General features: G+C 33.2%; 3 protein-coding genes across 4 annotated transcripts; 1 reads left to right on the top strand and 2 right to left on the bottom strand.

Moving 5' to 3' along the window:
- Nucleotides 1-422: 422 nt before the first annotated feature.
- On the top strand, nt 423-4,567 carry XLG1 (extra-large G-protein 1). 2 transcript variants are annotated; one of them, XM_079079521.1, is made up of 8 exons: nt 424-1,055; nt 1,143-2,107; nt 2,200-2,337; nt 2,414-2,518; nt 2,604-2,952; nt 3,034-3,260; nt 3,535-3,698; nt 3,765-4,567. In XM_079079521.1, the coding sequence occupies exons 1-8, from the start codon at nt 809-811 to the stop codon at nt 4,360-4,362; spliced, it is 2,793 nt and encodes a 930-aa protein (XP_078935647.1). In that variant the 5' UTR covers nt 424-808; the 3' UTR covers nt 4,363-4,567. The 2 variants fall into 2 exon arrangements, with proteins under 2 accessions (XP_078935646.1, XP_078935647.1); XM_079079520.1 differs by having other exon boundaries at nt 423-2,107.
- A 231-nt stretch (nt 4,568-4,798) lies between these two features.
- On the bottom strand, nt 4,799-6,013 carry LOC145158273 (B3 domain-containing transcription factor VRN1-like). Its single transcript, XM_079077192.1, has 4 exons — nt 5,924-6,013; nt 5,445-5,850; nt 5,234-5,355; nt 4,799-5,143 (listed from the first exon to the last, which is right to left on the bottom strand). Exons 1-4 carry the CDS (start codon nt 6,011-6,013, stop codon nt 4,889-4,891), a joined length of 873 nt encoding a protein of 290 aa, XP_078933318.1. The 3' UTR covers nt 4,799-4,888.
- Nucleotides 6,014-11,349: 5,336 nt separating this feature from the next.
- On the bottom strand, nt 11,350-12,537 carry LOC145158272 (B3 domain-containing transcription factor VRN1-like). Its single transcript, XM_079077191.1, has 4 exons — nt 12,445-12,537; nt 11,970-12,375; nt 11,748-11,884; nt 11,350-11,666 (listed from the first exon to the last, which is right to left on the bottom strand). Exons 1-4 carry the CDS (start codon nt 12,532-12,534, stop codon nt 11,412-11,414), a joined length of 888 nt encoding a protein of 295 aa, XP_078933317.1. The 5' UTR covers nt 12,535-12,537; the 3' UTR covers nt 11,350-11,411.
- Nucleotides 12,538-12,849: the final 312 nt, after the last annotated feature.

Genomic DNA, 12,849 nt, shown 5'->3' with positions numbered 1-12,849 from the left:
TTTAGGTTATCGTATTTATCAATGAATTCCCCTATAAAATTCCTAGTAATTATTTTATTCATAGTAAGTATTACTTATATTAGTCTTATAAAAACTTCTAATTTAAAATAATAGGTACTTCTAATTTAAAATAATAGGTAGTAAATTGAATATTGTTTTTCCATTAATATACATTATGTTATTGTTATTAAATTAAATTTTAATTTTTTTAATATTTCATTATCTTTAGAAAATTAAATTAATAGACATTGAATATAAAAGATCGAATGTCGACCACCACTTGCACTCAAACTAATTAGAATATTATGGAGAAAAAGATATTCAAGTAGCAATATATTTTCAATAAAATAATAGAAAAAAAAGGGAATACAGAAAATTTTTGAAAAAAGAAAATGAACATTGTTAGCTTCGATTCCGATGGGCATGGAAAAAGGACAAAATTCGCTTGTCTCAATGACAGTGCTCTACTCACTGATGCTTATTCTTCTCGCTTTTCTTCTGTCCTTTTCACGCTTCCCTCCTCCTCTCAATCACTTTCCCAAAACCCATTTCCCTGATCTCCCTCCTCTCGATTCACTCATAACCCATCGTTGGATCATCTCCATCAATCTGCTTTTACTTCTTCATCTGGATAGCCTTCTTTCTCTCGCAATTTCGACGTTCATTGAGCTTTTTCATGCCTAGTCCCAGCTCCCGTTAAAGACCCAGATTTCCCCATACGGGTTCTTCGAATTAGGGTTTTTTTAAGTTCGTTTCCGTGTTGGGGAGACCTTGTAAGGGGATTTGTTTTCCAATTAGTCAAGAAATAATGCCTGTTGCAGGCACTGGAATGGTTGCTGAAGAGGGAAGAGCACCCTACTCGTTTGCTTTAGAATACGAAGGTCCCCCAATACCACACCATGATCTTCCGCGAGCTGTTCCAATTGATATTCGTAAGATTCCTGTGGCTGCGGTTGTTCACAAGTCACGCTTTCCTGATAACACTGGTAAACACTCTATGCCTATTGTACAACCCATTCTTGCATCCGACATCGCCACCAACTTCGCCAAATTAGGTACTACCGATACTATTATTTCTCCAACTTCTGTAATTTCTTTTAGAAACGAAGAAAATTGTAATGGTAATGATTCCGTTTCCAAAGACCTAGGGTTGGGTACCGGTACTGAAACCGAAACCACTGTTTCTCCGGCTCATGACGGTGGGTTTGAGGAAAGAAGTTCGAGTAATCCCGACGTGTTCATTAGTTCAGGTGAGTTTCTGGATATGATTAACAGCTCGGCTGGACTTGGGTCGTCTTCTGTGAGCCAAGATCACTCATACGAGCTATCCGGCAGGGGTGAGAGTTCAGGTACTTTAGGATTCTCCGATAGTTTTGATAAGTCGAGAGATTTTTCCGGAAATTCACTAGCGTTTAGAGCTTCAAACGCTTGCAAGGAGAGTCTAGATTTCAATGAATTGAATCAATCCGATTGGGTGTCAAATGGGTCAAGGTTGAGCTTCGACTATCCATCTTCACGTGTCTCTTCTCTCAAAACTGGAGATTGTAATAATGAAGGACCCGCTTGTGATAAAAGAAGCAACCCACTTATTACTTTTCGGGACATCGAATCTGAAGATGAAGATTTTCTTGATGATCTTAATCAACCTCAACCTGATATTGTACGTTTAAAAAGAGAACCAGAAGTGAAAACAAGAAAAGGGGCTTGTTATCGATGTCTTAAAGGAACCAGGTTCACTGAAAAAGAGGTCTGCATAGTTTGCAATGCAAAATATTGTGTTAACTGTGTGCTTAGAGCAATGGGGTCAATGCCAGAAGGAAGAAAGTGCGTTACTTGCATTGGATATTCCATTGATGAGTCAAAGAGGGGCAAATTAGGAAAATGCTCTCGAATGCTAAAACGCCTCCTTAATAACCTTGAAGTTAGACAGGTAATGAAAGCAGAGAAACTATGTGCTATCAATCAATTGCCCTCAGAGTACGTTTGTGTAAATGGGAAACCTCTTTCTCATGAAGAACTTTCCATACTTCAAAGCTGCCCAAATCCTCCTAAAAAACTTAAACCTGGAAATTATTGGTATGATAAAGTATCTGGTCTTTGGGGAAAGGTAAATCTTTAATAATCTTTCAAAAACTTCTACATGATTACCATTTCTTTACATGGAAATTAATGATTGTTTTGATTTATATCTATCAACAGGAGGGAGAAAAGCCTTTAAAGATTATTAGTCCACATTTAAACGTTGGTGCCCCAATTATGCCTGATGCTAGCAATGGAAACACAGGTGTTTTTATAAATGGTCGCGAGATTACAAAAGTTGAGCTAAGAATGTTACAGGTTTGTATTTCTGAATTTTCAAATGATCTATTTGTTGAATTATTGATCTGATCATGTGAATTGTTAAATGTTGCAGCTATCAGGAGTCCAATGTGCTGGTAATCCTCACTTTTGGGTTAATGATGATGGATCTTATCAAGAAGAGGGACAGAAAAACACCAGAGGATATATATGGGGAAAGGTGACACCTTTTTGTAAATATGTTTCATGTTTATGTTTTCTTTGTTTTTGAATATATTTTTTTATAACATAAAGTTTTATTTCAGGCTGGAACAAAGCTGGTTTGTGCTGTTTTGTCACTACCAGTTCCATCCAAGACAATTTATCCCACTGGAGAGCAATTGAGCAACACACTTAGTCAATCAATCCCAGACTATTTTGACCAAAATGCCCCTCGGAAGCTTCTTTTAATCGGATGCTGTGGATCTGGTACAAGTACAATTTTCAAACAGGCTAGAATTTTATATAAAGAGACCCCTTTTACTGATGAAGAACGTGAAAGTATCAAGTTTATAATTCAAAGCAATGTCTATGGCTACCTTGGAATACTCCTTGAAGGGCGTGAACGTTTTGAAGATGAAGCATTGAATGATATCAAGAAAAATGATATTTCTGGTACTTAATTTTTGCTCTCATACTTCAAAGATTAATTAATTACTCTACAAATCTTGAAATTTTTTGGAAATGGTGTTGCAGAAAATGAGAAAACTTTGTATTCGATATGCCCGAGGCTGAAAACGTTTTCTGATTGGCTGCTTAAAACCATGGTGGCTGGGAATCTTGAAGACATATTCCCAGCTGCAACAAGGGAATATGCTCCTGTTGTTGAGGAACTCTGGAATCATCCAGCCATGAAAGCCACTTACAAGAGGAGAATGGAATTGGAGATGCTCCCCAGTGTTTCCAGTTATTTCTTGGAGCAGGTATGTATAACAAAAACAGTAAAATTACAAATTTAGTCCCTGTGGTATACCAGAAATTGTGGGGTATGTCCAGCTGTTTCATTTTATTGCACATGTGGATGTGGTCCTTAAAGATTAGTTTTGTTAAAAAACTTTGCAACAAAACTAATCTTTAAGAACCACTCATGCAATAACTTTTGACATACAACAGGGACTAAACTGGTAATTTACTCAAAAAAGTTAACAATGTAAGAAAACTGATTTAATAATATGTTATTGTGTGTGAATTTTTCAGGCTGTTGATATATTAAGAGCAGACTATATACCTTCAGATGTCGACATCTTATATGCTGAACATGTCACTTCTTCTAATGGTCTTTCAAGCATTGACTTTTCATTCCCTCCATTATCGCCTGATGAAACCAATGACACAACTGATCAACATAATTCTCTACTCAGGTTCGTTTTTTTTTTTAAAGTTACAATCTTTATTCTTATAACTTTGTATATTTTAAACTAAACCAGGTTCCAACTCATAAGAGTGCAAGCAAGAGGCTATGGTGAAAACTGCAAATGGCTAGAAATGTTTGAAGATGTTGGAGTAGTCATAATCTGTGTTTCCTTGAGTGATTTTGACCAATATGCAACCGATGTAGATGGAAATTTGATGAACAAAATGATCCTAAACAAGAAGTTCTTCAAGAGCATTGTGACACATCCAACATACGATCAAATGGAGTTTCTTTTAGTACTAAACAAATTTGATGTGTTTGAGGAAAAACTGGAACGGTTCCCACTAACATGTTGTGAGTGGTTCAGTGATTTTAAGCCGATAGTGAGCCGAAACAGCCACAACAAGAACATAAGTAGCAACAACATTAATCATAGTCCTTCAATGGGACAAATGGCTTCACATTATGTTGCTGTGAAGTTCAAGAAGCTGTTTGCATCAATTACTGATAGAAAGCTGTTTGTTTCAGTGGTGAAGGGGTTGGAGCCTAATAGTGTGGATCAAACACTAAAGTATGCAAGGGAGATACTTAAATGGGATGAAGAGAAACCCAATTTTAACTTTAATGAATACTCCATGTATAGCAGTGAAGCAAGCTTAGACTCCCAATGATAATGATCCCACACCCTTTAAAGACAGACATTAATGTACATAAAATGGTGGTATTCCCAATTTGATTTGGTTAGCTGTTTGGTTGGTTGAGTTGTATTATAGAATTTTAAAATGAATCAGAATTTAGGTGATGATATAAATGTATGTATGCATCTATTTTGTTTGTTTGACTAGCAAGTTAATTAAATCTTGTTTTGGTTGTGCATGTAACATGTTGCTTCTTTCATTGCATACATAGGCTACAAATTAAGCACACATGGTTTGGGTAATGATTGGAATTTATATTGATTGGTAAAGTGATTGAATGCGTATAAAGAAAATGGAGTTCTTTCACAATTGTAACATGTTGAATACAAATTTCAGCAAGCAAATCAACATATTAAACCCTAACAATGATGAACACCAACAAAATTTCCCTTTTAAAACTTGTCCAGTTAAGTAAAAAAGAAATAGTAAGCGGACAAAATCAAAAGAGCAATTACAAGATCTTAATCATTTGGGTCAAAAAGAAGAAAAAGAAAGAAAGTTAAGTTGTAGATCTAATGATGGTAACATGAAAAACATTTTGGTGTGTGTGAATCAGCTCAAAAACACAGATATGCCCAACTTTAATACCATTTTCTTTAACAAACATCCTCCAGTCACCATACCCCAAATAATCATCATCATATGCAAAAACTTCCCAAGTCTTTTGTCTTCCACCATTCGCAAGTTTAAGCAAATATTTGCTATGCTTCTTGCCACCACTCCAATACTTCTTTTTGAATTCATGTGGTACACGCTGCATCCATGGAAACAGATTAAAAACTCACTCAAGAATCAAGAATCAAGATCTTTTCCTTTTGTGGAAAGATATAAAACAATTCATTACCAGTCCTCTTTTTCTCACAAGATATGTTTTTTGGATGCAAGCCACGAAGAAAGGTTTGTGGGATTTGAAAGTAGCTTTAACTCTTCCAACTGCCAAACTCTTTCTTGAATATTCACCTCCAACTAAAATAAAATCAAGTTATTCATATTAAACCATTTGTGTTGCAAGAAATCAACACCATAAAGAAAAAAATTAATGCATTCAAACAAACCATTAATCTTGACCCTAGGGCTTTCATCTTCACTCGATGAACATGTCTCTTCTTCTATCTTTACAGTCTTCAGTTTAGTAAGTTTGACTTCTTGTGGATTCTTTCTTGACATCTCTTTTGTAGAGTTTCTGAGTGGATCTTTCTTCATAGGGGGATAAACTATCTCCAATGCACTTGTATCGAATATAATCACACCAAATATGGAAAACCCTTCGTAGTTGAACATCAACAAATGCCCAAATCCTAATCCGTAATGTTCTGCAAATTCCGGCCAACCGTTTTCCAGCCAAATCTCATCCCCCGACTTCTGTAAGTCAACTCGCCAAACGTCACCGTTTGGTACCTTCAGTATCACTCTTTCCAACAGATCTTTTCCATGCTTCTCTGTAAACTTCTTCGGCATCCTCTGTTTTATGAAAAAAAATAATAATAAATTTTTACTCATCCAGATTCTTATGTGTAAAGGAATATGAACTTACAATGCCTGTAGATTGAGTATCGTCGGAGAGAATGACTTTGAGAAAGTTGACTGGATTCTCCGGCGGACTCAAACGGCGGTGGAATTTCATGGTGTGATTTGGGAATGGGGAAAAAAGGGAAGGGTGGTGGAGCAACTTCTTGGCTCTTGGGTTTCCGGTTATCATGATTATATAGACTGCATGGCTATGAGGGACGTTTAACTTCTGCATTAGTGTTGGCTGGAGGCTTCATTAAATATGGAAGTTGCAATTATGTGCTTGTACCATCTCATTACCCAAATAGACAAATTTTTTTTTTTTTTTAACACGCAAATATAAATATAGAACCTATATCTTTAGGTTAGAAACCCTTTGACAAATAGACGATTTAGTACCTGTGAGTTTACTAACTTTTTCCAATTAACTAGATGCTACCATTACTCCATTAGGGCATGTAGTATATTTTTATGAAGGGGTTTCTTAAATAAAATAGTAGTAAATAAATAAAGGGTGCTGCTATTAAGACACCCTTTAGACACCTTGTAGACAACTTTATCAAAAATCAATCAATATATAACTATTTTTAATCAGTTTTTTCAAAAAACAATATAATTTTAACCAATAAAAATACCGTAAAAATTATATAGGATGTCTAAATGGTAAAATAAGGTGTCCATTTAGCCAACCCCATAAATAAATAAACCCGATCATTATTTTAATCTTATCAAACCTTTTAATCATTGAACTTTTTTTTATCATAATAAAGTTAATATTGATTATTTATAAAACTATTAAATTTTTTTTTTTAAAATCATTTATCTAAATTATATAAAATCATATTAATATTTATTATTGTTTTTATTTTCTGATTTATAAATCTTTTAAAATTTTGATGTTGTGATCGAATATATTACATTTAATGTTTTTTTTTTTTTTTTTTTTTTTTTACGTTTGGTATGTTGACATTATATAACGTTGTTTTTGACGTTATGATCGAATACACAAATAATTATCAATAATCCATTACAATATTTAATGTTGTTTTTTTATGTTTTGTTCGGCTATATTATTCGATTATATGTTCGTGTTTGTTTATGTATTCGGTTTTAAAGAGTTGTATACTTATTTGATAAACAAATGATCTTATACGATTCTAAATGTTACATTTTATTCGTTCACATTATTTAACTTTATAATTTAATATTAAAAAAGAATACTTTTTCAAACATCCAAACATTTATTAATGAATATTTTAATCTTGAATATAAATACATATAAGTTTTTGTATAGATTAATCCGAAACCGGCTTTTAATAATCTAAATCCGTAATGTTTTTTATAACATAGGAATGTTATTTTCTAAAAAAAAAATGGAAAGAAATATGTTAACCAGGAAATAAAACATAAGTAAAAAGTTTGAAATGTTATTAAAGTTTAAATAAAACTTGAAAAATATAAGTAAAAAAAATTTAAAAAGCATAAAAAAAAATTAATGAAAAAGTTGTAGAAAGAGTTTAAAATTTTTGACGTTTAAAATGGAATTCTAACAAATAGTAAATGAATAATAAATTGAAAATATATAGGTTAATATGAAAACGGGTTTTAAAAAATCAGATCATCCAAATCAGTAATTTTTTTACAACTTAAGGAATGTTATTTTGTTAAAAAAAATTATAAAAGTTTTTTTGTAAAATAAATAAAAAAAACATGTTAAACATGACAAAACATAAGTAAAAAATTTGAAACATTATAAAAAATTTAAAGAGAATTTTATAAAACTAAGTACAAATTAAAAAAACATGTAAAAACGAAAGGAAAAACCACATAATTTTTAAAAAGCTTACAACATTCTAATTATTCTTTTTTTAAAGAAAACGTCTAATAATTTAAATAAAAAAGTATAAAAACAATGAAAAATATTAATAAAAAGCTGTGAAGAAATTGAAAAACTTGAAACATCAAAAGTTAAAAAAAATCAATTAATTACGAATTAAAATAATAAATAAATTTTAAATTTCAAATATATATATATATATATATATATATATATATATATATATAGAGAGAGAGAGAGAGAGAGAGAGAGAGATGATTGATTGCTTTTTCCCATTTTCTCCCGTTAGACATGTTACCACATCTTATACAATAGCATCTATTGGGGGTGATGTTCTTGGTGTTAAGACGACGTTATGGAGGTGCCACATAAACCCATACCGTGTAGTGAACTACGAATCTTTGTATACTTATTTGTGAACTTTCCAAGTTTCTTTAAATTACAAGAATGTATACTTATTTGTGAACTTTCCAAGTTTCTTTAAATTACAAGAATCTAATACCAACCTCTTATATGAGGACATCGACTTATATTTAATAGGTCCAGCAATCGTATTGTGTTCGGGTTGACAGGTCAAAATACACAAATCCGAACACGACCCATTTAATTATATAGGTCACGGGTTGGTGAGTTTGGAACATAAACTCGTATACGACCCGTCAACTCTTTTATTTACATGTGTTTGCGGTTTGGCGGATCAGATTCAGGGTCAGATTCAGATTTGTGTATGAGATTCTATACATAAAGTTGATAATTAAACATGAATAAATTCCTAAAATTTAAAAAGATGCAAACATATCTAAATTTTAGAAAACTTAAGTCTTAAACATCCAAATATAAATTAAAAACATTCATGAAAACATGTCCAAACTAAAACATTAATACAAATATAGATAATTCAAATGATAATGTAATAGCAACAATTCCCATTTTTTCTTCCAAAAAGCAAAGTCTTTTGTCAATTCTCCAACACCGTTTTCTTTTTTATAATCAGATTCAACCTTCAAGTCGAAATAATATCCAAGGTTAAGTTTGCCTTCTCAAGACACATAAGTAAAAATCTATAATTGTCATTAAAAATAAATTACCAAGCGTCAACTTAAAGTTTATTAGAACTCATAACCTCTGTTTTGTCTTTGGCAATGTTCATAGTTTAACAACATCAACATGGGTATCAACCACATAAGGAAGATAAAAATAAAATATCAGTACAAAATATTAGTTTATATCAGTAAACAATAAATTATAAAATGTTATATTTTTCTCTAAACAACCAATTACTAATACAAGTTAAAGCTTCAACAATGTCAGACTTCATGGAACTTCGATATTCATTCAAAACTCTTCCACCGAGACTAAAAGTCGATTCAGATGCTACTGTTGAAACGGAAACACAACGTATATCCATAACTAATTTAGCTAATTCTGGATACCTATACTATTGGGATTGCCAAAACTCAAGCATGTTAATGGAAAAAGTTCTTTTAGTTCTTGGCTGAAGAATGTATACTTGCAATTGACTTTTTTTGGTCGAATCCAAATCATCATTATCGTATTCATCAAACTTCTATTTTATTAAATATAATATAAAAATAATTATAATATATTTAAAAACAAAAAAAAAACATAAAAAGCAAATATCATGATAAAAAGATTTACCTCAAGAATATTGTTATTAGAGCCTCCTCCAACATTTACAACACTAACTTGTCGAGAATTAATGTCGCCACTGCCTCCTCCAACATTTCCAACACTACCTTGTCGAGAACCTTGCATGCATTCATATAAAAAGTGCAAAAGTGCCTCATCAATCTTCTTTAATTGCGATGAATCTTCACCTTACAACTTTTTATAGCTAAACTCAATAAAAAAAGAACTTATATCGCAAATCAAACACCATAGCTATACCCAACATAAAATTGAAATCAACTCAATATTTGCTAAACTTAGTCTACATTTGAGTAGCTATTTTTTCATATACTCATCAGAACCGACTTTCGTTTCAACCAACTTCAAATGTATTCCAAATATTTGAGGGAAATACAAATTTAAAGTAGGATAAAGAGATCCTGAAAATTGAAGAGTTGCTTCACGAAACACATTAAGAAAATTACACATTTTCTCAACTCTTTCCCATTCATCAAAGGACGTGCATGTTTGAAAGTTCGAATCACTCAAGCTCAAATGAGAAAAGGCAAGAGTGCAACGAGGAAGGAAGTGCAACGCATGCTCGCAACAACCACAAATCGACGAGAGTGCAACGACCTAGCGGTGGCAACCAGCGAGCTGGAGAAGGCGTTCAAGTTCAACCGACACTCAGAATTAAGACGATCAGTTGTTGTTCATCACTTTCAGTGCAACGTCGCTCTTATTTCGTTTTTGATTTTGTGTGCATTAGGAATTAGGGCAAAGGTGCAATTCAACAATTGCTATTTGTTAACAGGTTAATGGAAGCTGGGAAAGGGAGTAAGCCGTGGGTCAACATTTACAAGTCCTGGTCAATGGTCAATATCATCGCATCCTACTTAAAAGTTCACATTTAAAAAATATTTTTTTTTTATTAAAATCCTAAACGGTTTGGCGGGTCAATCAGAATTTTTTTTTCTGGCAAACCCATATACGACCCGTTTAATAAACTGGTTGGTGAGTTGAAAAACTCAACTCAAACTTGTTTATCTTCATGTCAGGTCACGGGTCTTGTCGAGAATTTCTAGGCCTAATATTTAAGATGGATTTGAAGTGGAGGAACAAAATGGAAGGAGACCTTTCTTAAATATATCGACATATTGAGAAGCGGTAGAACGTGTAGAACTCAAACTTGTCCTAAAGCCACATTAACAAAGTGAATGTTAATCTCAATGTGTTTTATACGATGATTTTGAACATGGTTATTGAACAAGTATACGACACTAACATTGTCACAATATACAGTAGTAGCAGTCGGTGGTGGACGATGAAGCTCAAGCACAAGACTGCAAATCCAACATGTTTTTGCTACTCCATTAGCAACATCTAAGCCCCACTTCACTCCACACCACCCCCCCCCCCCCCCCCCCCCCCCCCAATCCACTTACGAAATGATCATTTCTCACTCCTTATTTATTAAATACATTTTAGGCCGTTATACAATACAATTGGAGAGAGAGAGAGAGAGAGAGAGAGAGAGAGAGAGAGAGAGAGAGAGAGAGAGAGAGAGAGAGAGAGAGAGAGAGTACAATGAGTTCTCACCATGGAAGAGGAATGAATGTTGTAAAGATGGGAAGGGGTGGTGTTCCTCGCAAATTGTTAGCATAATCATCAAACTGATGATCGAAGGACCCTAAATATTTATTTACGACAGTTAAATTTTATGCTAACAATTTGATTGTTATACATGCCACAAGATAATGCCTTGTTTATAGAATATTTCAAGTTTGTCTTTAACAAAGTTTTATTTGTGTAGTTTTTTATAAGATTTGATAAAGTGCACAATGCAAAACCAATAAAGAATCCAAAATAATAATTTGGTTTAACTACAAACCAATTTCAAAAATTCGAATATACAAACCATATAGTAAAACCCAAAATTATTAAATTACTCAGTTTAGTTTTATCCCGATATAAAACAATCCTATCTTTCATTACCTCAAAAGAGTAATTCCATCATGTTGATAAAAAGGAATGAAAACAGAACAATTTAGGGAGAACATTTAAGGATGGTAACACCAAGTACATTTTGGTGTTCATGGATTAGCTCAAAAACACAGATGTCCCCAAATGTTATGCCATTGTCCTTGACAAATTCCACCCAACCAGCACCATGTAAGCGAGTATCACCTGCAATAACCTCCCATGTTTTTTGCCTTCCATCATCATTCACAAGTTTAAGCAAATATTTTCTATGCTTCTTGCGTCCCCTCCAACACTTCTTCCTGAAATCGACTGCTACAGGCTGCATCCATGGAAACAGATCAAAAAACTGTTTTCTTAATTTATACATTGAAAAGATCGATGTAGAATTATTCATGATTACCAGTCCTCTTGATCCGGTAACATATGATTGTTGGATATATGCAATGAAGAAATGTTTATGGCTTTTGAAATTAGCTTTAGCTCTTTCAACTGCCCTTCTTCCATCCTCCCTCCTCTTCCTTAAACATCCACTTCCAACTAAACTCAAATCAAGTTATCCAGGTTAGTGTCTGTTTGTATATAAGAAATATTCACATCATAAAGTAAAAAGAATCAAACAAACCATTAATCTTGATTCTAGTTTTTTCATCTTCACTCGATGAACATGTCTCCTCTTCTGACTTTACAGTCTTCAGTTTAGTAGGTTTGACTTCTTGTGGATTGTTTCTTGCCACATCTTTTGTAGAGTTTCTGAGTGAATCTTTCTTCATAGGGGGATAAACTATCTCTGTTGCACTTGTATCGAATATAACCACACCAAATATTGAAAACCCTTCATATTTGAACATCAATAAGTGCCCATACTTTAAACTGTAATGCTCTGCAAATTCCCACCAACCATTTTTTAGCCAAATCTCATCCCCTGACTTCTGTAAGTCAACTCGCCAAACATCACCGTTTGGTACCTTCAGTATCACTCTTTCCAACAGATCCTTTCCATGTTTCTCTGTAAACTTCTTCGGCATCCTCTGTTTTATGAAAAAAAAAATAATAAATTTTTACTCATCTAAACTCGTGTAAAGAGAATACTAACTTACGATGCCTATGGAGTGAGTATCGTCGGAGAGAATGATTTTTATAAAGTTTACTGGATTCTCCGGCAGACTTAAACGGCGGTGGGATTTCATCGTGTGATTTGGGAATGGGAATTAAGGAGGGGAAGGTGGTGGAGTAAGTGAAGTGTGTACCCTCTTCGATATTAGCGTATCATGATTTAATAGACTGCATGGCTATGAGAATTTACTTTCTGCATTTAATGTTCAAGTAAATATGGATGTTGCCAATTTGCCATTACTAATTTTGGAGTGATAACGATCCTAAACCATATTGGTTTGGCTATCAGGTTAGAATGTTTCCTAAATATAGGAATTTAGTATTGGGTTAGGATTTTTCTACCCTTTGGAATCCTCTTTTTGATTGTGATCCGGTTATTTATTATTATT

Source organism: Lactuca virosa, chromosome 2, assembly GCF_052849685.1.
Source record: "Lactuca virosa cultivar CGN04683 chromosome 2, Lactuca_virosa_CGN04683_v6, whole genome shotgun sequence".
NCBI classification, from domain to species: Eukaryota; Viridiplantae; Streptophyta; class Magnoliopsida; order Asterales; family Asteraceae; genus Lactuca; species Lactuca virosa.
This window is presented reverse-complemented; position numbering and strand designations above follow the sequence as displayed.